Consider the following 22,040-nt stretch of genomic DNA (forward strand, 5'->3'; position numbering starts at 1 on the left):
GCTCTTTAAGCCAAGTAAACAGACTTACTGCTTTCCTTGACCTACTATTGAAAAACACATTCACATCCAATACTCAGCCTGAAAACAGTCAAACACATCCACTTTTTCATCACTTTTTAAAGATCTAATGGGCTAGACGTGTTCTCCCTTTGTACTTATTCTCAGGAATAGGCCATTTTCTAGACTCCAGAGAGCATTTATTTGTCTCTCTCTGGTGCTAACACATTCAGTGGTAGTAAATTGGGTCTTGAACAGAGGTCCATTCATTCTTTGAAACCATTGGTGTGCACCAGCAGAAATACTTAGTGGGTTGAAATAATATATTGGCATCCTGAGCACCGACCCTAAGCAGCTTAGACTCAAAACAGAGACTTGCCTGCACAACACTTCCGAAGGATTGTGCATTTGGAAGTGTTTTTATGATCCGCTGCCTTTTCAGCCTGGTGAAGGTCAGCAGACATTTCCCCCGTTTTAAGAAAAGCTGGGATTAGTGGGGGAGGGGTAGGTTGGAGGGAAGACACAGTCACGCAAGGTTATGGAGAAGCCAGATGGCAGAGAGGGAGAATTCTAGCAATACTCTCCAGGGTTTCTAGAGGCCGCGACTTCTAAGCGAAGACGCGCGCTTTAATCCAGACCCAGACCGAGGCCTTCCGACCTGGGGTGAGCCCAGGTGAGGACCAACCACTGTTGCTCTCAGCCCCTCTCCCCGGGCCGGGTAAGCTCCCGCGGAGGGCGGGCGCTCGGCTAGGGCGGAGCTATCAGGGCCAGGTTCGGGATGGGATTGGGGGACAAGTGAGGAGTTTGGTGGAGGTGGGCTGGGTAGCTCATCCCAGCCTCCCAGCGCACTCGGAAGATCTACAGGAAAACAAAAACGTTCCCCAACCCCCTCACCCCTGCGTCTCGGATCCCCGCCCAAAGCGGGCGGGAGGGCGTCGGGCCCCGGCTGGGGCAGAGCACCCTGGGGACGGGGAGCGCGCACTGGCCTCGCCCTCGCCCCCGCCAAGGGGTCGGCTCCCCGGCGCGCGCTCCCCGCCTCTTCCCCAGGCGGCGGCGGCGGCGCGGGGGAAGGGGCGGGCGGGGGCCGACTCTCTCCTCCCACCGCGCTCCCGCCGCACACGCTTCCCAGTACCGAGCCAGCGGCGGCCAAGCGGCGGGGACAGCCCAGCTCCCTTCTCGCCGGCGGCGCCGTTCTCGGCCGGGCGAGCGCGCGCCGCGATGGCCCCGGCGGAGCAGGGCTGAGCCCGCCGCCCGCAGCCCCCGGCCCTCTCCGGCTCAGCCATGGCGAAACAGTACGATGTGCTGTTCCGGCTGCTCCTGATCGGGGACTCTGGGGTGGGCAAGACCTGCCTGCTGTGCCGCTTCACCGACAATGAGTTCCACTCCTCGCACATCTCCACCATTGGTAAGGGGCGATGGCCCGGGGCGCCCCACCCTCCCCGCCGCCTCCACCTGTCCGGGCGGCGGTGGCCCTTCTCCATCCCGGGAGCAAGGGTCCGCCCCTCCGGCTAGAGGCGGGGGCTCCGGAGGCAAGGGCGTGGGATGAACCCCAGGCTGCTGGATCGCCGGCTGGGTATTTAAGCCTGGGTTCCTGGAGATAACAGGCCGCCTACTGCTGTCGGTGACTAGGGTAGGCGCTCGGGCCTCAGGCTGGGGCGCTTCCCCGCAGAAGCCGAGAAAACGGGGTGGCCTAGGCCTGGGTACTCCAAGCTGGGGCAGTGGAGAATCATAGCCACCGATATGACACCCCACACCCCCAGGTGCAGAGGGGGAGGGGAAGGAAAGCTTGTGCTCAGGGTGAGGGGGTTCAGAGTAGGGGGAGCCGAGCCACTGGGTACCCCTCAGTTCAGGGGTGACCCAGTGTGGAGCCAAAGCGGGGAAGGGAGGGGCCAAAGGGATTGAATTGACAGGACGCAGCTGTGAAGGTAAGCCACAAGGTGGGACATACCTGGAGGAGGGCGTAGGTAAGGTGCGAGCCAGTGTGCGCGGGATGGGGCATGGCTAGCCAGCTCCAGAAAAACGTCAGTGGGGGCGTTTGTTTTGAAGGAGGCTGAGGGGGATGAGGGCCAGGAGGGTTACTTGCGAGGCAAGGGACTCAGAATACATCTCTGCTCCGGCAGTGCCCGAGCCGGTGCTTAGAGAGGACAAGGCCTGTGGCATATGCTGCACAGGATTGTTATGGAATCACTCATTCTGGGAGGGAGTGGGTGGCCGCCCCTCTGAGCCGTCTTTCGCCCTGAGTGGCCGCCTCCTCTGAGAGGCCTGAGTTGAGGGCGTTTCACCCACGTCCAGCAGGTTCTCTGATGACGCCCTGGAGTGGCCTCAGCACTGACCAGGTCCTTCTCCCGTCAGGAAGGGCCCACACTCGGCTTCCACTTGAGACTTCCACCCTCCCTCCCCACACCCGCTCCTTGCCAAGAGAGGAGAGGAGGCAGGTAAAGCCAGGAGGAACAGAGCCCTGGGGTTCAGAGGCAGCCTTTGTTGTCAGACAGACCTGGGAACCTCACTTGGGGGCAGGGCGACCTTGAATACCATGTAAGCTTCTCATCTGTAGAATGGGGAGGATAACACATTCCTGCCTCTCCAGGTGTTGTAAAGATTAGATGAGGTGATGTTTGTAAAAGCACTTAGAACAGTCAGACATGGGACCTGGAAAAGGCTGGTCATTACTACTGTTGTCGTCATCATGGAGCTCCTAGGATCTCATTCTCTCTTTGCTTCACTATCTTCAAGGGGCTCAGGGTCAGGTGCATTCACCTTCCTCAGGGGAGCTGTTAGCCTAGCTCCTTGGATGTCCAGGAGCTTGGGCTGGGCTGCTGTTTGAATGAGAGACATCTTAGGAATGGGGAGGGTCTGGAGGCCAAGGGAGGGCTACAGGACTTTGGGGAAGGCTCAGGGAAGAGGAGATGTTGGGGAAATGCCCAGGAGCAGCTGAGGAACCAGATGGGATGTGAGGACAGGTTGCAGCAGGTGAGGACTCTCTCTGTACTCAAGCTGGGCCTGCCTTTCCCTAGGATGCAGAGGACTGTATAGGAGTTTGGATTCTACGGAAGAGAAAGAAACCTGCCTTTCTTCACACCAGCCTTTTAAAGTCTGCCCCACTGGGCTTCTTGAATGCTTCCTTGTTTAAAGCTTACTGTTGCGTTTGTGATTTTGCGTTGTCTTGGTCATGTTTTTCAGCTGTAACTAAGAACCTAGGGAAAAAGTTGGATGGTCAAGAAAAGCTTTCCCTTTTGTGATACAGAAAGGTCCTCAGGGAGGTGGAAGGGGTAACCAAGAGACAAATCAAGGAGCCACAAGGATGGGTACTACCAAGTCCTATTCATTAGTTTATCCATCCCCCCCCCCCGACCCCCCACAAAAAAACTGTGTCCTGTAACTAGGCTCAGCACTGCGACCTGAAGATTCTCAGATGAATAAAACCTGGAGTCACCTCTCCCAAGCTGCTCCTTGTCTAAGACACATTCTCTTACCGTCATGGACATTGATCTCGGCACCTTTCCCAGGGCTGCTTCTGTGAATAGGGAAAATGGGGCAATTCTCCAGTTACTGCCAAGATGGAGTTCAGTTCAGATTCTTGGACCATGTCGATTTGTGATTCACTGTTGAGGTCACTTACTGTAAGAGCATGTGACATTCCAGAGAAGAACCTGCAGGGGGTGATGAGGAGACCTCCCACCACTCCTCTTTCGCAGATGGGTAGGTGGCCCTGAGCTGGCATTTCTTTCCCATGCAGCTCTGCTGACCTGGAAGGGGGCCCACGCAGAGGAGGGCAGTCAGTGCCATGATGTTCCCTACTATTTCTTCACCTGTTAAACCAATTCATTAAGCATCACCACGAAGTACCAGGTGTGTTAGAGACAGATTGCAATCCACCTTTGCCTGCCCACAGAAGGCTGTGATCCGATTGGGGAAGCAACACAGGCCAAAAAAGCCTTGGTCACAGGGAGAGAATCTATCTGAGAGCACATGGTGAAGCATTCTTCAAATGTAGGGGAGGGATGACAATCCTTATCGTTACTAGTAATGAAGGTATCACCTTCGGTCCCAGCAGCTAAATAACCCTGGAAGACTTGCCTGAGGCAGCCCGTGGATGGTGAGGGGCCCGTGCACAAGCGCTGATGCTCCCCGAAGCACGCGATGGAGGAGGTCACAGAAGGAGAGGCGGCCGGGTGGATGGGAAGCGGCAGGAAGGCTCAGGGAGGAGGGGAGGCTGGAGCAAGGCGTTGCAGTGTGGGCTGCTTCTCAGTTCCTCCTGCAAGGGAAGGAGCAGATGGAGTGGCAGGAGCGGAGATGACAGAGGTGGGAATTCAGTGGGTGTTCGCAGAACTCTGGGCAGTCTGGCTGGAGCTGAAGAGAGGGAAGGAGTGAGAACATTCCTCTGTTTATCTCTCTGTCTCCCAAACTGTAGTTCAGGTGCCTTGAGGGTCACACCAAACCTCATTCCTCGTTGTTTGCATGTCCTAGTACAGGGCCAGGCACGCTCTCCATAAACGTCCCACTGGTGAAGGAAGGAGGGTAGAGGGCACCGTGGGCCTGGCTGAGGTGCTGGCTGAGCCCCTTTGCGATGGTGTCAAGGGTTTCTGAGCAGGGGGATGACAGGGAGAAGGGAGAAAATGGCATTTAGGATGTTGGTTGGGAGACCAGTCAGGGGAGACCAGCGGTAGTGTCTGGGCACGTCAGACCCTCTCATCTCATCCCTTCTCTCTCTTCCCCTCCTCCCCATCCTGTGGCACCAACACCTGTTCTGGAGCCCCTCACAGTCACCTGTTCTTGTGTCCCTCCAGAAGTGGGGAGTAGTTCAAATACATCAACCTGGCCCCTTCTGAGAGGCCTCGTGTGGCTGGCGCTGCCTGCCCAGCAGGGAGACAATGTCCCGTCCCAATGGACATCTCCGTGCAGGGACCTTTGACCTCCTTTCTGCACGGCGGCCAAGTGTCAGCTAGGCATGGAAGCTGTCGGGATGGCCCATGAGTTGGCATTCTCCCTCCAGTCCTTGATCTTCCCTGAGTAGACCTGCCACGTGGTCTTGAGACTGTTTTTTCTTAAAGGCCACCTTCTGGGCTCATAGGAGGCTTTGGCCTATGATTTTCCGGTTTGACTGGTTGAATGGCTGTGGCTTCAGGCCTGGTTCCTCAGCTGGGTTTGCTGATGCCATATCATCTTTCTCAGGAAGTTCTATTCTCTCCCTGCCTGGGGCAAGGGCTTGTGGCTAACTGAAGAAGGGAAAGTGGGCAGGGGAAGGACCAGTGGAGAGAGATCTGAGCCTGCTATCGAGTGGCCTAACAAACACGGGGACCGATGCTTGGGCACCACAGTCCCGAGGTCTCTGGGCCCCCAGACCATAAGGCCCTGTGTATACATGCTCTGTGAACTGTGGGAAGGTCAGGAGGGTCTCTGTGCACCCCAGCTCTCCCAGACCCTGAAGAAGGGGAGGTGAGAAGCTGAGTTGAACAAAAGCACATGCCTGAGATTTGCCATGGCCTTACAGACAGTTAACATCTCTGTCATTAATTTCCACATCTGTAAATTGAAGATGGTAACAGAATCTGCCATAGTGCTCGTTGTGAAGATTACAGGGGCTAACAGATATAAAGCACTTGGCAGAGCTCTCAGAAAAAATGGCAGCTGCCCTCATTGTGTTATTATGATTATTCCTAGTTCACAAGAACGTTGGAGATGAACGATACGTGCTCTGAGGCCCTCCTGTCCATCACTCATGCGTTCGGTCATTCAGGCACTATCTGTGGAGCACCCGCCACTCCAAGCCAGGAGCCAGGCGAGGAGCTGGGGAGACATCAGTGAGCAACACAGGAACTGGGGAGCACATGAGTAGGCTCTGGGTTTTACTGCAGTTTTGGTGCCGGTTTCCCCCTTGCCTTGGCAGAGCCAGGGGCTGAGAAGGAAGAGTGAGTTTGTGAGGACATGCAGAGGTGGAGGAGTGGAGCGAGAGGTGACCTGAGGGGACAAGGCGGCTCTGCCTTAAGGTTCCGACCTCAGCCACGTGCTGCTCGGCTCCCTGGCCCTGTTGCACACACCCCCTCCCCCAAGGACGTGATCCCGGAGCACGGCTCGAAAACTCTCCTTTCGGCTGCTCTATGCTCCTATACCACCTGCACAGCTCTGCAGATTCACCCATGGCTTCGAGCACCCCAGTGCTGCCTTCTTCCTCCCCCTCTCCTCCTGCCTGCTTCCCAGAGAGCTGGGTGATGAGCTTCATAACGTCCAAATCAATATTTGGCCATTACCCTTCCACCCTGATTGCCAGCTCTTCTCAGAGTGCCTTCTGCTGTAATCTAATATTTATGCCTGTTTCCCTGTAAAATTGCCAGTTTTCTGCACAGGCCCCTGACCTCTCCTTGGCTGTTGTGCCCTGGGCAATGTGCTTTGTCAAGCGGATCACAGAGCTTCCTGGACACTTAATTCCTCCCACTGAGGAGGAAAGAATGAATCATCGGCCCTATTTTATTACTAGGAAAACTGAGGCCCGAGAGAAGTGATGACTCATGCCTTACACGCTGGTGACCCCGACGCGAACCATCGCCTCTCCTCCACTTGCCCCAAACTGACTGGGCATGCTCTTGCTCACCCCAGAAGGCACTCCAAAGCAGACCCTCTCTCCTGTGAGCCACAGGGGAGACAACAGTGCCTCCCTCGCCTGCTCTGAGTGCTCCGGGCTGGAGGGCCAGTTGTGCCTCCGCTGTTGGCTGAGTCTGGGGGACTGTCAGGGGCCGTGATTGAGGAGTCTGGCTGGGGGCACCTCTGAAGTTGAGATCTGAGTGTTGCTCTCATGGTACTGTTCTGAGAACATATTTATGGAGAACTCGGTGACTGGAGCCCCCTGTTCCACAGAGAGGGCCAACAGTTGTCTATAAAATATGGGTCATTCCCTGATCCCTCTTCTCTGATTAAAATTTTCTCTCTACTTATCTTTTCTCCTAGAACATAGTGACTTCATTCATTCACTCATTTATTCCCTCACACACCTACATATCCTCTTTTTTTTTCTTTCATTTATTCAGTTTTGTTGAATAATATATACTGAGTGGACATCCCTGGTGGCTCAGATGGTAAAGAATCTGCCTGCAACGCAGGAGACCCAGGTCGGGAAGATCTGGAGGAGGGAATGCCAACCCACTCCAGTATTCTTGCCTGAAGAATTCCCCGGACAGAGGAGCCTGGAGGGCTACAGTCTGTGGGGTCGCAGAGTTGGATACAACTGAGCGACTAGCACACACACACATGTATACTGAGTATCTGCCTTCTGCCAGGCCATGAGAATATAGAGTGAAGAAGATGCTGTGCTGCCCCTCTGGGAGCTCACAGTGCTGTTGAGGAGTCAGACATCCAGACAGACAACCAGAATATCATGCAAAAGCAGTATCAGAATGCTTTGGAATCACAGAGGAGTGATACATTCCCCCTGCGTTGCTTGGTGGTGGCTTCACAGAAAAAGTGACATTTGAGTGAGGCCTCTGATCTGAGCAGGGTTTCCAAAAGGATGAGGGGTGGAGGAAGGGTGTGTGGAAAACACCTCACGACTTGGGGCTGCTACTCTTCTGTCCGGACGGCCCAGCTGGCAGTGGCTGGTCATGGTTTTGTCAACTAGGCCCTTGCTGGGAGTTTGCTTTGTGGGCTTTGTGTGTGGGCAGACATGTCTAGAGGCCCTGTCCCCTCTGAGATGTTTGCTCCTGAGGCCCCAGGCCCTTGTTTCTTCCCCCCTTTGCCTTCTGCTTCTAAGCCACATTGACAGGCCCAACCGGGAAGAGGCTTGGCAGAGGGTGGAGGAGTGGGTGGTCAGAAGCCTGGCAGACCTTGGCTGCCTCAGCAGTACCCACCGACCACTCGGCAGTCAGCTGCCAGAGCCAAGCCCAGGTCATGTGAGAGTGGGGCAGGATGGGGTTGGCTGGAGCGCATGGCCCATGGCGCGGAGGCCCAGTGGGGGCCTGTACATGCAACAGTGGGGATGGCAAGGGGACCGATGTTTCCTGAACACCCACTCTGCACAGGAATGGGGCACTTTACACACATGAGCCTTTCGGGTAGAAATCTCGTCATAAAGTGGGCGTGAGGAATCTCCAAGTGGGCCTTGCCAGCATTTGAGGGGTTTCTCAGTGCGTCCTTCAGTTAGAGCCTCCAGATGAGTTCCTGTGTACATGAAGGTGTGTGCACGCATCACATGTGCGTGATGAGGGTGGGTCCCCAGGAGCCCCCTTGCTGAGCTTTCCCTCTTTATCACAGAACAGAATGGTGTGGCCCCTGTGTTTTCCCTCTTCTGAGGAACTGTGAGTTTCACTGAAATGTGTTCCAGCCTGAGGGATATTTGCCGCCTTCCCTGCCTCGGCCCCGACCCTTCAGACCCTCTCCCGGCACATGCCTTCCCGTCATTCCGTCCTCAGCTCAGGTGTCACCTCCTCTAAAAGGTCTTCTCTGACCAGCCAGTCTAAAGCAGGCCGTACCTGGGTGTCCTCACGCTCCACTCCATGATTCTGCTTTTGCCTCAACACTTCTCACTGTCTGGAATGACCGGTTTCCCTATTTATTATCTGTCTTCCCCACTGTAATAGAAGTCTACTAAAGACAAGGATGTTTCTGTGTTATTCAAGTCTGTGTCCCCTGGCTTACTAGTTCCTGGCACATGAACTAACAACAGTTTGTTATGAATGAATGAATGAATGCACACATTTCCGAGAGGACTTCCCTAGAGGGAATCTGCAAGTGATATTGGTTTTGGGGGGACTCAAAGACAATAAGAAACTCACTCTGTACTCATGTGTTTGGGACTGTGAGAAGATGGGGAGAGTTCTGTAAGTGGTGAACAGTTTCCAGTAAGTTCTCTGCTCAGATACCTGCCACAGGAGAAGCTCAGACATAGCAGGGAGCAAGAAGGCAGCTCCTGTGATCCCTGTGTGAGTGGGGTCCTCTCTGGTGAATGCACACATGAGAGCTCAGTGTCTTAGACCAAGGTCAGTATTGTCTGTTGCTCAGGGTCACTGCTGGTGTCGGATGACGCCCAGCAGCTTAGGCTGCTGAAGTGACCCTCCAGGACTCTGGAGTAGGAGCTCCCAGGGCTCAGGCACTGGGGCATGCATTCCTCCCAGCATCACGGGAGTTCATGTTTGACTGGGAAACCCTCCTGTGTGGTAACAGCCCTTGGGTTCCTGCGTTGCCAGAGAATCTCAAGATCTGTTGTGAAAATAGTAGCCTCCAGAGTTGCCCCTATCATCACGTGCACTGCATCTGATTGTGTCTTAGAAAAGAGAATGTTGTTCTGACATCACCAGTCTGCCTTGTGGGTGGACAGCTGAACCAGGGCCTTTGATCTCAGGTTGAATCACAGCCTTGGGAGTTAGAAGATCAGGACTCTGCCAGAAGCCCTGCTTCCCACTCCTCCCGGAATGTGATGGTTCAAATGCTGCCTGATGCCCTTTCTCAGAGAGCCTGGGGACACCTTTTCCCTAGCATGAGGGACAGTCATCCCAGATCTGGATAAGGGGAAGTCAGTGGCGTGCAGCCCCACGGACAGGGAGGCTGAAGTCCCCAGACAGAAGGGAGGGAGGAAGAAGGATGCAGCAAGTGGCAGGTTTGGGGCACAGAAGCTCTCCCCTGCCCTGCACCTGACTGGTGTGAGGCCCGTTGTGTGGCCCGAGCCTCTGTTTGGAATCTTCTTTGAGCTTTGTCTCTTAGCTGTCCCTCGTCTTCCTCCTCTCCTTGTTCTTCCCCTCACTTGTCCCTCAGCTGGCGGGGACATGGCGTTATACTTTGCTCTCTTGCTGAGGGAAGGGCATCACTCTGGTGCCTCGTTTGGGTGGCAAAGTCAGAAAGCCACAGTCCCACAGTGTCTGCCCTTTCCTCCAGACGGTGTTGGGGTTTCTCAGGGTGACCTCCTGCCCCGTCCCCCAGGAGCACCATGCACCCAGTACATGCTGGTTTCCTGCAGGGAACGGGGCTGGGGGGCCTTCCTAGGACTTGAGCTTCGTAACTGGAGCCACCACGGCTCCAGGGATTGGGTGTCTGCCTTGGGTTTCAGGTGTATTAAGTGGTTCCTGTGGTGGCATCGCATTGCTGAGGAGAAGGCTCAGGTCCCCAGGCTGCCGGGCCTCTGGGCTGTGGTTGATCACAATGATAGCATTTGGCACAGAAAAACCCTGTTTCCACCTGATGCCCGTGGCACCGGGCGGGCAGGCAACCTGGCACCTGACGTTAACCCATGAGGTGCTGGCCCGCCGACAGGCACAGCTAACTTCCCTGTCCTTCTCTATCTCCTGGAGTTTGCTCAAACTCAGGTCCATTGAGTTGGTGATGCCATTCAACCATCTCATCCTCTGTCGTCCCCTTCTCCTCCTGCCTTCAATCTTTCCAGTGAGTAGGCTCTTTGCATCAGGTGTCCAAAGTATTAGAGTTTCAGCTTCAGCATCGGTCCTTCCAGTGAATATTCAGGGTTGGTTTTCTTTAGGATTGACTGGTTTGATCTCCTTGCTGTCCAAGGGATTCTCAAGAGTCTTATCCAGCACCACAGTTCAAAAGCATCAATTCTTCAGTGCTCAGCGTTCTTTACGGTCCAACTCTCTCATCCATACATGACTACTGGAAAAACCATAGCTTTGACTATATGGACCTTTGTTGGCAAAGTGATATCTCTGCTACAGACAAGCAAACTGAGGCTCCGAGAAGTTGAAAGTTCCTCAAAGTCACACAGCAAGTGCCAGAATCAGGATTCAGACCCAGGTCTTTCTGACTCCAGTGCCAAGGATAGCTTTTCCACTAAATTAGAACCCTCAGATTTTCCTCTCTCTAAAAATCACCCATGGGACTTCCCTGGTGGCCCATGTTTAAGAATCTGCCTTCCAATGCAGGGGACATGGGTTTGATCCCTGGTCAGGGAACTAAGATCCCACATGCCACAGAACTAAGTTGGCGTGCCTCAACTAGAGAGAAGCCTGCACGCCCCGATGAAGATCCCACATGCTGTAACTAAGCCCCGACACAGCCAATAAATACATAATTTACAAAGTAAAATCACTCATAGTCCTGTTATAAACACAAGCTTCAGCCCCTTGCTTTCAAATTCTGATTCATCAGGTCTAGGAAAGCCAAAGTATTGGGTTGGCCACAAAGTTCACTCAGATTTTTCCGTAACATCTTATGCTACCCACCAGTGTCATTTTGTTTAAAAAAAAAAACACTTCAGGTGATTCTAAAGCTGAGCTGCAGAGTAGCTGATCTTGAGAATCAGAGAATTCCTATGCTGCCTCCCTTGTGGCAAAGGAAATGCTTCACATGCAAAGCTTATTTCAGATGGAATCCTCAGTCTTCATTCAGTGTGTACTAGAATCACCTGGAGAGCTTGTTAAACCACAGATTCCTACCCACCCCCACCCAGAGTGTTGGACGCTAGAGATCTGAGGAGCTGGCATTTCTAACAAGCCCTGGCTGAGGCTGAGGGTTTGGGGACCACATTTTGAGAACTGCTGTCCTGAGAAGCCTGCTGTCAAAAGTGTGATCCGTGGGCCAGTAATATCTTCCTCACCCCGAGGCTTGTAAAGCATCTCTCGGGCGCATCTCACTCCCTGACTGAATCAGAATCTGCATTTCAACACGGTCCCCACGTGATTTGCATGAACTTTAAAGCTTGAGAAGCGCTGCCTTAGAGGAGCCAGAGTGAGAACACTCCGGGGGTGGAGGCAGATAAAGAATCTGTCTTCTCCCAGGAGAGGCTGAAGATGCGACACAGGTGAAACTTGGGAGGTTCACCCAGAGGGGGCTGAGGACAGCTGAGAGGTGAGACTCCAAAGGATAGAGGACTGTCCCCCCAGGGAAGGTGGAGACGACAGGACAGCCTGAGGAAATGACGTGGGCTTCAGAAGAAAGCTGCATCGGGCATTGGTCACTTTGCCCATAAGACAGTGGACAAGGTGTTCTCTTGGATACTTTTAGCAATAGGGGAGGGGAGGGTGGGTGGACCGGGTCTGAGCCCTTCAGCATGAAGGACAGTGGCTGTGAGGAATGTGGTGGGTGAACCACCTCGAATAAACAGCTTCTGAGCAGCAGCGAGGGCTGGCTGAGGTGGCAAGGCATGATTTCCTGGGTGACTGAACAAGGCCAGCATTTTGACTCTGCCCTGCAGTGCTCAGCGGTGGAAAAAGCCAGCAGCCACACGGGGCAAGGAAGGGGCCACGGACGGGCACAGGGGCCAGGGCTGACTGCAGGTGGACAAGGTGGAAGGCCCCGGGAGTGGGGAACAGAGCAGAGGAGCAGCTTCCAGTGCAAGATCTCTGGGCTGTTACTTTTTCCATTTAAAAAGGAGGTGTGTGGGTGGGAGAGGAAACCCCTCAGAAGGCTTAGACTGTTTCTTCCCTCCTGCAGGGGAAGAGCTGATTTTTTTTTTCTTCACTTCTCAGAGGTGTTACAGGTTTGATGGGTGGTCAGGAGGGCCTCGGTTGCAAGATGGTGGGGTGTGGGGGTTGCTGTGAGCCTCCAGAATTCCGCAGACTTGCTCCCTGACCACACGGCCGAGAAGCGAGGGAAGAGAGGAGGCGGCCAAGCCCAGGGCGGCTCCCTGTCTTGTCAGCCCTGCTTCTCCTCAGACCTGCCTTCAGTCTCAGGGGGAAGCTTCCCGGCTCTGGGGGCTCCTCCCCTCGCTGAGTGCTTTTCCGTTTTTTCCAGAGAGAAACAGAAAAGCATAGGTAAGACCCCTCCGCCTGGGTAACACACAGCTGTCCTCTCGTTTCCCCGAGAGACAGGGCAAGGGCCCTGCCCTCCAACAGACCCTGGCTACTTGCTCTGCTGACCTTGGACTCCTTATCTCACCTCCCTGGGCCTTTGTCTCCTTGCCAATAAACTCTGTACGGGCAGGGGCCATCTGTCTTCTTGGCCACTCTGTCTGCACCTAGCACTGCACAGAGCATGCAGTTCCCATGGAAGTTTCTGGAATAAAGGAAATAGACCCCTCTCTCTCACCAGCCCCACCTATGTGACCACTTGCGAAAGGCACTGTCCTTGGACTGAGCTGGTATGAGGATGAGCCAGGTTTTTTATAAAATGAACAGCATCACCTCTTCTCCTAGGAAGAAGGCGCTGTAACAGGAAAGGTTTCTTGATTCCTTTCCATACCACGTGTTGCGGAGAAGCAAATTCTTGACAAATATTTGTTTAGGGAGCGGGTGAGCACGCTTCTGCCCCCGCTGCCACCGAGGCCAGGGGCCCCCTCTCCTTCCTTCTCCCTCTCTGCTTTTCTACTTTCTGGGCACCCTTGGAAGAATGGCTGCCAGATGTCGCACATTCGGAAAAGTACAGCTCAATAGATATGAATCAGCTTGGGCAGGTGAAAAATGATTTATGTCCGACCAACTTGATTTAGTTCAGGTTGTCTGGTCTGAGTCTTTTCCTCCCTTTTAATTAAATGATGCTTGGTCTTCATGCTGAATTTAATCTGTCTCTGTTTGTAGAAAGCTGGGGGCAGGATGGATAAGCAGAGAAGTTACTCATAACGAGGTGGGGTGGCGCTGGGGATTTCAGCACTTTGGGGCCGTGCTGTGCAGTCCAGGGACTGTGGTCCAGATGTCTGCCTTCACCCTGTTCCCAACCCGAACGCCGGTTAATGGTGCCCCTTCCAGAAAAGAGTCGGACACGACTGAGCGACTGATCTGATCTGATCTGATCCAGACTTGTCTCCAGAGAGTGCATAAAGACCACAGCTTAGCCACCTTACTAGACGTAGCCTTTGAATCACTGGGCATGGCACCTCGCATGATTAGGGCTGGGGAGAGGCACCCCATCTCTGCTGTCACCAGATTGATGCCTGCCTGCTGCTGGTGGTGCTGACTTCTGTCGCAAAAATCCCCGGATATATTTCCTCCCTGGGCTGGTTTGCCAGACCCCTTAGGTTCCCTGTGTCTCGCGACAGCTTAGCTTCTCATGCCCCTGGGCAGGTGAGAACCCTGTCTATCCCTCCCTCCCCGAGGACATGCTGTGCCACAACCCCTTCACGTGGTCACTGGTAGTCACCCAGGAGCAGTGGTGTGCACCAGGGCTGTACTCGGTACAGGGATAGCTGTGGCCGAGTGAATGGCCACCAGGTGCCAGGCACAGGATGTCATTTGGTCTTCTCAGTGACCCTCTGAAATGACTGGTCATGTCCCCATTTTACTAATGAGGAAATGGAGGCTCAGAGAAGCAAGATGCCCAGGGTCCTAGCTATGAATTACGTGGTCAGAGTCAGGATTCAAGTGCAGCCCTGACGTGCAAGCCCATGCTCCTTCTGGTAAACAGCAGTGCCTCTTGTGGCCAGACCTAGTCAAAAACGCATGCACTGGGCCATCTCCTTGGCAGTCCTTTGCTAGGTGCCGGAGGCTTCATACACACCATGGGGCGAAAGTCCTCTCTTGCCACAATCTCTGCCTTTTCCACATTCATGACAGCGCCGTTAACCCCTCCTAGTTGCTCATAAGGCAGAGAGAGAAACAACCCAGGCAAATGAGGTAGACTGCTGTTCCTAGGGAACACGGTTCCAGGAGAGATGAAAACAGGTGGTTCTGTGCAGAAGTAGAGACAGGAAGACCTCTCACGGGAGTAGAGTTAGACACGCTTTGGTGCGATGTAAGACAGCAATGGAGTGGATTCTGACTTGCTGTGTGTCCCAGCCCCTTTACTCCTGGCAACTCAAAGCTCAGGTAGGAAGGGAAGCCTCATTCAAAGCCCTGGACACTCCCCAGGCTCTGTTTTTGGTTCAAGAAGGCCTTTCCCTCATGCCATCTTTCTGCCAAATTAAACCCAAAAGAGAATCTTCAGGTATGAGTACCCTGGGCCTTACTTCAGGTCTCAGCAGGTACCCTCGCTAACTTCCTCACTTGCTTCCTTTCCCCAGGTGTCGACTTTAAGATGAAGACCATAGAGGTAGATGGCATCAAAGTGCGGATACAGATTTGGTGAGTTGGGTGGGAGGAGAGGCCCCAGGGCTGCACCTGAGCTGCCATGCACCAACCCCAAGGCTGCATCTGGAGAAATTGGCCACCTCTTTGATGGAAAGATGCAGGAGTCTCAGAGCCCATCTCCTGCTCACATGAGCCTTAATCTCTCATCTTAGTTCCCCGACCAGGGATTGAACTCGGGCTCTTGGCAGTGAAAGCACAGTCTTAACCACTGGACCACCAGGGAAGTCCATCTCATCTCTTTCTTAAGAAACTTTATGGGATTGACTGCGAGTCACCAAAAAGCAAGAATTAGAAGGAATTGGCAAACTAAGCACTGTGGGTTTGTCTTCGAATAAAGCTTCTCCGTTGGGGCCAAGCCCCTCACTGCACTGCACTGCGGTAGGATTAGAAAGAAGGAGGGCTACTCCCCATCCTTGCGTGAGAGTTCCTCGCGGCAGCACAGTGCAGTTCCCACAAGTAGCCACAGGGGGCCGCTGTGACTCTAGCCTGGTGCTCTTGGAAGCACTGCCTTTCCAGCGTTGGGAGCAGCCTTCCAATTTCAGAGCGAGAAGGCAATGGCACCCCACTCCAATACTCTTGCCTGGAAAATCCCTTGGACGGAGGAGCCTGGTAGGCTGCAGACCATGGGGTCGCGAAGAGTCGGACACAACTGAGCGACTTCACTTTCACTTTTTCCTTTCATGCATTGGAGAAGGACATGGCAACCCACTCCAGTGTTCTTGCCTGGAGAATCCCAGGGACGGGGGAGTCTGGTGGGCCGCCGTCTATGGGGTCGCACAGAGTCGGACACGACTGAAGCGACTTAGCAGCAGTAGCAGCATGGGCGTTGCCTTTAGAGGTCCTGGAGGGACTGGAGGTGGAGCCGTCCCACCAGTCTGGCCACAGCGGCCCAGATCCTAGAGACAGTTCTCCAAGGCTCGCGTATGGTTGTGGCTGCTGGTGCAGGTATAGTTGACAAGGCCCCACAAGCCCCATCAGCACCTATGACCAGTCCTCTCTCCTGTAGAGTCAGACACGTTTGGATCTACCTGGGGACCAAAGCGCCACTGATTTTTCACCCGCAGCTCTCTAGTTTCTCCTGCAAAGGCACAGGGTCTCCCAGCTCCTGTTCCTCCCCTCCCCACCAGCTCCCACGGTCCCTGCCTTTCTGACCGGCTGCCTTTCTGTTGCAGGGACACGGCAGGGCAGGAGAGATATCAGACCATCACAAAGCAGTACTATCGACGGGCCCAGGTGAGACTCTGTTCTCAGCGTTTAGAGGTGGAGTGCTGCCACCCACATGCCTGGCTCTGGGCGTTTGAGATGTTTGTGCCACTGATGCCCAAGTGGGCCCTCGGATTGCCTCCTGGGGAGTGAGGTGGGGGCGCTCAGGGCAGTCTTTCAGTCACTTATTGATCATTTATTCATTCATCAGCTCCTCTGTGGGCACTCAACTACAGGCAGGTCCTTACCCTCAACTTCCACCCTCCTCCCCGGGCCAAAGAGCCATGTGCCTTCCTGCCTGAGAGAGCTCTGTGATCTAGGAAGCAGTGGCTTTGGGGGGCTGAGAGAGAAGGAGATTTTTCTGGGTGTTTATGGATCTTTATTATGTTGAGCAGGGAAGGGGGAGATGGGGACCCAGCATGTAAGGTGCCCCCCCACGGCGGGGACCCAGCATGTAAGGTGCCCCCCTCCCCCCTCTTCTGGCCCCTTGACTGCACTGTCTGTGTGCATCTGCCTCCCCCATCTCTCTCTCCTCTCTCTCAGGGAATATTTTTAGTCTACGACATTAGCAGCGAGCGCTCTTACCAGCACATCATGAAGTGGGTCAGTGATGTGGACGAGGTAGGTCACGCGGCCTCACTGTAGTGGGGGAGGGTGGCAAGGGCTGGGAAGGGTCCTGGGAGGGGAGAGCATGGCGAGGCCCACACAGGAAGGGCTAAGGTGGTCAGAGTTGGCAAGCAGACACTACCAGGAACTCTCCCCTTCCTCTGCAGCCCTGGCTGCAGCCCCCGTGGGTAAGACATGAGGGTGAACCCCAGCAGCCATGCCCTCATGCTCTGTACCCTGCCAGGCCTCCATGGCTGTGTCTTCCCCAGAAACGAGTTAGTACAGAGCCTCCCCTGTGCATAGCTTCCTACCCAAAATCTCAGGACCAGGTGGAATTGGGAGATTGGGGTTCCAGTCTTGGCTCTGCCACCACAGCTCTGGAGCCTTGGGCACGCCATTGGAACTCTGAGTCCCCAGGTCCTCATCTGTAGAGTGAGAGGTTGGACTTAAGTCCAGGATCCTTTCCAGCTGTCCAACCCAAGGGAGCACCAGCATTTTCTATCCTCGCCGGTCCCCACGACATCCCTCTAGGACCCCTGGGGTCAGCCGCGGTACTTGGAGGAGCCTGGCACTCGCACCCCATTGGCCCCTCTGTCCCTGGGGCTCTGAACTTTGGTGCTGGCTTGCACGCCCATGGAGGCTGTATGGTGGGGAGATGGGGTGGGATGCGGAAGGCCGCACTCACTGGTGGTTCTGCCTTCCTCTGGCCCTAGTACGCACCAGAAGGTGTCCAGAAGATACTTATAGGGAATAAGGCCGATGAAGAGCAGAAACGGCAGGTGGGAAGAGAACAAGGGCAGCAGGTAAGTGGGAGTGAGCTGGCCGAATCCATCCCTGGGTTTTCCACGGGCTTCCAGGGCCAGTCCTAGGAAGGAGGGCCCAGGGTTCTGTCACTGTCAGGGACCCCTCCCTCCCGCCTCCCACAGCGGCCTAAGGCATTTGGTGAGTTGCCATCCTTGAGGACAGTGACTTGGGGTCTATCCTGAAACAAAGCCCTGTCTCAGCTCCAAGGCCCCCAGAGTGGGATTACCTCTGCCTGAGAGCCTATCCTGTTAACGAAGAAGAAGGACTTCAGGTTGCTGCTTCTCTAGCAGCTTCAGGAGCAGCTTGGTCCCACCATCACCTCATCCCACCCCCACCCATCCCCAGTCCCTGTCCTCCTGACACCTGGACAGAGGTTGGAAGGAAAAATGTGGGAATGAAGGACCCACAGTCAGAGAAGCCACGGCGGCAGAGAGGGCGGGAGGATAGTGCTGAGGGAACGTCTGCATAAACAGGGGGACCCCGCTCCCAGAGAACAGGAGGAACGATGGATGCCGCTGAGGCCAGAGTCACCCACTTACTCTGAGGGGTCTCAGGAGCTTTCCTGTCCCTTTTCAATCAATAGCATCCATTAGCCCTTGAAATAAAATTGTTGTTTAGGATATTAATAAAAAAGAATACATGGTCATCGAAAAGTTTGAAAGTAGAAGCTAGCTCCTACTAGAATATTTGTATTTGTTGAGTACTGTATGTGTGGCCCTGTGCTAAGCAAGTGCTTAGAGATAGATGCATTTAATCCTTCCACAGCCTTGGTTGATAGACACAGTCATCCCCTTTGAGCAGATGACAAAGCTGGGAGGCTTAAAGGGAATCAGTACGTTGTCAACCAGCTCTTAAGTGACAGCACTGGTATTCAAGTCTGCATCTGTTTGACCGCCAAGCCCATGTTTTTCATTGATTCGCCACAACTTTTTGGGCCTCTCTGTCTCCTGATACATGATGTGTGCATGCTGGGTGTGTACGTGTGCCTGTGTGTAGCTGGGTGGGGTGGGGGTGCATGGGTGGAGCACCTGCTCCCCATCTCTGCTGGCCTGTGTCTTCGGAGCTCCCAGACTCATCCGAGAAGTGATCTACTTATCTCCTGAGAAATGGTCACGACACAGCAGGGGCCCTGAGTGCAGTGGCAGAAGGATGTGCCAGGTGCCGTGGGACACCTCCCTTCCCTTGCTGACTCCCTTTCAGGAATGTCCTTCTCTTGCAGCTGGCTAGGGAGTACGGCATGGACTTCTACGAAACAAGTGCCTGCACCAACCTCAACATTAAAGAGGTGAGCACTCCCGGGCTGAGTCCAGTGGAGTGGTGAGCCAGCCGAGGGGCCAAGAGCAGATGAGCCCCGCTTGGGCAGGGGGTGGGGCGGGGGGGCGGCCACAGGGGCGCCGGGGAAGAGAGGGAGACGCCCGGCCAACTGTGCCCCTTGCTTTCCCAGTCCTTCACGCGCCTGACGGAGCTGGTGCTGCAAGCCCACAAGAAGGAGCTGGAAGGTCTGCGGACACGTGCTAACCACGAGTTGGCCTTGGCAGAGCTGGAGGAGGATGAAGGCAAACCCGAGGGCCCGGCAAACTCTTCAAAAACCTGCTGGTGCTGAGCATCCTTCGTGGAGCACCCCCGCACAGCCCCGCTCTCCCCGCAGGAGGTCTGCGGGCACAGGGAGCCTGGGCCTCGCCCCGCTGCCCCTCTCCTTCGGGTGACCCTGCGGCATGTTGGCCGCTGCTCCTCCTCCCCTGCCTGGCCCCGGGGAGCAGCCTCCACCCGGGGGGGCCCCACCAGCCTGTGTCCCCAGCCACAGGCCTGCTGCGAGCCCCCCGATGTGTGACGAGCACGTCTTCACTGCCTGGAGCTCCCAGGCGATGCCCAAGTCTGGAGTCAAGGCCACTGTAGGCTCCTTGTCTCTCGGTGTGTCTGGTCTCCTCTCCGCTGTTTCTCGCTTCTTCCCACTTTTCTGTCTGTCCCTTCTGCTCGGCTGTACTCGTACGGAAGCCCTCACCTCCCTGCGCCCGCGTGTCACTGCTGGGGCAGCGCCTTCCCCTTCCTCCTCACTCAGGCCCAGGGCTGCACTCCCCCTGCTCAGCTCCCGGGAGAAGCCTCACCTGCAGCCCCCGGAGCTGCTTCCATCTCCCCCCACCACCACCTGCCCCTTCTTGTGCCACGGGCCTGCCTCCCGGGTGACCAGGCAGAGAAGAACGCAGGGGAGGAAGGAAAGCCCTAACTGGTGGTCCCCACATCTGGGACTCTCCTCCCTCCCACCCCAGTTTACCCCGTGCTTGGCTGCCCGCCCACCTGCCTCCTGGGGGACCTGAGTTTGGAGACAGGTGCTTCAGAGAAGAAAGAAAAAAAATGATGAGGGGTGGCAGGGATAAAAAGTCACCTCCATTCTCTACCTCCCATACCCCCTGGGCTCCTGAATTTCAAGATGTGGATCAAGGCCTGTGGGCACTGCAGGGGTGAGGAGAGCCCCCCCTACCCCAGAGCCAGCCACACGCTGCAGGAAGGGGAGTGTTTGGAAGAGAAGGGCCAGCTCCTGCAAGTTAAGAGCTGGGACAGCAGTTTGCAAACCAGAGGGGAATTGGGCAACAGCAGGGATTCCGGGGCCCCATCTTCCATTTCTTATGTAAGAAGGGCATTTCCCCAACACCCCCTGGCAGGTGACGGGGGACAGAACCAGGCTGGTGGTCTTTCATTGAGCCCAGCCTTCGGCTCTTAAGGTTCTCCCGAGACCCAGAGTCTGTGGGAGGAGGGCGGGATCACGTGGGCAGGAGGCAGGCGAGCCCTGGGTGGGAATGCGTGGTGCTGTCCCTTCAGCCTTCAGGACCAAGTGCTCATCTTGTTCCTCGAGCTCCTGAGTCAGAGGCTCATGGGTGTGCCAACTGCCCTGTGGCAACAGGTAGGGGGAAGCCGATTCCCTCCTCCAGGGCCCTTTGTTTCAGGAAGAAGTTTCTTTAACTCCATACAGTACAGAGTAGTTTGCAGGAGGCCCTTTGAGGGGGAAAACATGTCAGTTAGCAGCCCTAGGAGGGTTCTTCCCCTCCTTCCCAAGATGGGAGAAGCTTCGAGGGGAGGATCGGTCATAAGCTATGAGGCATGGCTGGTGCTGGAGCAAAAACAAAGAACTAGGAGTTGCACATTCACCAGTTGTTAATAAGAACCAAAGTCCAGGACACATGTGTGAAGGATTAAGAGCCCCACTGACTCCTCTGGAAAAAATGGTGAGGATGAAATCGCCAAACCTTCCCTCCTGACTCTTAATACCACATCAGGAGAGGGCAGCTCAGGATGTAGGGACGTGGGACAGGTTATATGGAAGGAAAAAGAAAGCCAGAGTAATTGTCGGCTGATGAGAAACGTAAAGAGCTGACTCTCTAGGATGAAGTCGCGACCACAGCTGAGAATGTCCTTGAGGACTTGTCTCCTTGAACGTCTAGACATAGCCAGCACCAACTCTGGGGTGGGGGGTCAGCAGTGCCAGCCCTTGGTGTGCCCTCCACCAGGGAATTGAGGGAGGGGGAGTTTATGCTGGCCATTGGCTCTGGTCTGTGGATCAGTGTCGCCACTTCCCTGAAGGTCTGGCCGAGCACCATTGCCTTCCTCTCCTAGCCCCCTCAGGAAAGGGACTGTATTTTTACTGTGCCCTAGGGGTTCTGGAAGGGAAACCTTGGGGTTGAGACTCTATGGCCTGAGAAGCCGCATCCGCGGGGCCACTGCTGGGGAGAGGTATGGGGCAGGAGGGGCGCTGGGATTTTAGGGTGCAGCTAGGCTCACCAGGTACCAGAGTCGGCCTCTCATCCCTGAACTCTGATCCAGGAGGCGGCCTGGGCCCCGGCCTTAGACTGTTGAGCAGGCGTGCCTGCCTGTGGACTCCTGACCACATCTGCATCTGCCGTCTTGAGACTCAGCGCCACCCCTGGCACCTGCTCGTGAGCCCCACCTTCTTCCTGTGATGGGTGAACTTTTGTGTGCTGTGTCTCGGGTCCAGTAGAGGAATTGTGAGCAGGGTTCATCTATTTTAAACACAGATGTTTACAAAATAAAGAATATTTCCAATCACAGTTGTGACTGCCTGTGTGAATCCCCGAGAGTGGGTCTCCATGGGACCCTGGTGGTTCAGGGGAAGGGGCAGTGCCGGTAGAAGAGGCTCCAGAACCCTAAAGCAACAGCAGTAGAAGGACATTGTAGGCAGCAAACGTCTTCCATTTGGTGCCTCTCCTAATGCCACCTGCAGGGGAGCCCAAGCAGAGCAGCCATTGCTCTACTGTGGACACACACTGCAGAAATAAGATTGAGTTGTCATAGGTGGGGTGGGGAGTGGGGGGAATGCTGAATATCTAAGAGCTAAGAAGGTTCTCATCTCTTGGAATGGAACAGGTCTGTCTTCCTAAAGGCATGAGGCAGGATTAAGTAATCTTTCAGAAGTTCATCTTAGCCCTATGCTTGGATGGGCTTCCCTGATAGCTCAGTTGGTAAAGAATCCACCTGCAATGCAGG

At 55.0% G+C, this 22,040-nt stretch overlaps 1 protein-coding gene across 6 annotated transcripts; it reads left to right on the forward strand.

Moving 5' to 3' along the window:
- Positions 1-914: 914 nt before the first annotated feature.
- On the forward strand, positions 915-21,604 carry RAB15 (RAB15, member RAS oncogene family). 6 transcript variants are annotated; one of them, XM_086320244.1, is made up of 7 exons: positions 915-1,402; positions 14,864-14,924; positions 16,103-16,163; positions 16,677-16,754; positions 17,453-17,542; positions 18,763-18,828; positions 18,988-21,604. In XM_086320244.1, exons 1-7 carry the CDS (start codon positions 1,279-1,281, stop codon positions 19,144-19,146), a joined length of 639 nt encoding a protein of 212 aa, XP_086176370.1. In that variant the 5' UTR covers positions 915-1,278; the 3' UTR covers positions 19,147-21,604. The 6 variants fall into 6 exon arrangements, 5 of the variants coding, with proteins under 5 accessions (XP_086176370.1, XP_086176374.1, XP_086176373.1 ...); XR_015134148.1 differs by having other exon boundaries at positions 1,037-1,402; positions 18,744-18,828; XM_086320247.1 differs by lacking the exon at positions 915-1,402 and adding an exon at positions 1,938-1,961.
- The last annotated feature ends 436 nt before the right edge of the window (positions 21,605-22,040 follow it).

This window comes from Bos grunniens, chromosome 10 (assembly GCF_055505025.1).
Source record: "Bos grunniens cultivar Pamir isolate PY7600 chromosome 10, Bosgru_T2T1.0, whole genome shotgun sequence".
NCBI lineage: Eukaryota > Metazoa > Chordata > Mammalia > Artiodactyla > Bovidae > Bos > Bos grunniens.

Coding starts and splice junctions, on each gene's coding strand:
- RAB15 (XM_086320244.1), top strand. CDS start 1,279: ATGGCGAAACAGTACGATGTGCTGTTCCGGCTGCTCCTGATCGGGGAC. Junction 16,164..16,676: donor AGTACTATCGACGGGCCCAG/GTGAGACTCTGT, acceptor CCTCTCTCTCAG/GGAATATTTTTAGTCTACGA. Junction 16,755..17,452: donor GGGTCAGTGATGTGGACGAG/GTAGGTCACGCG, acceptor CTCTGGCCCTAG/TACGCACCAGAAGGTGTCCA.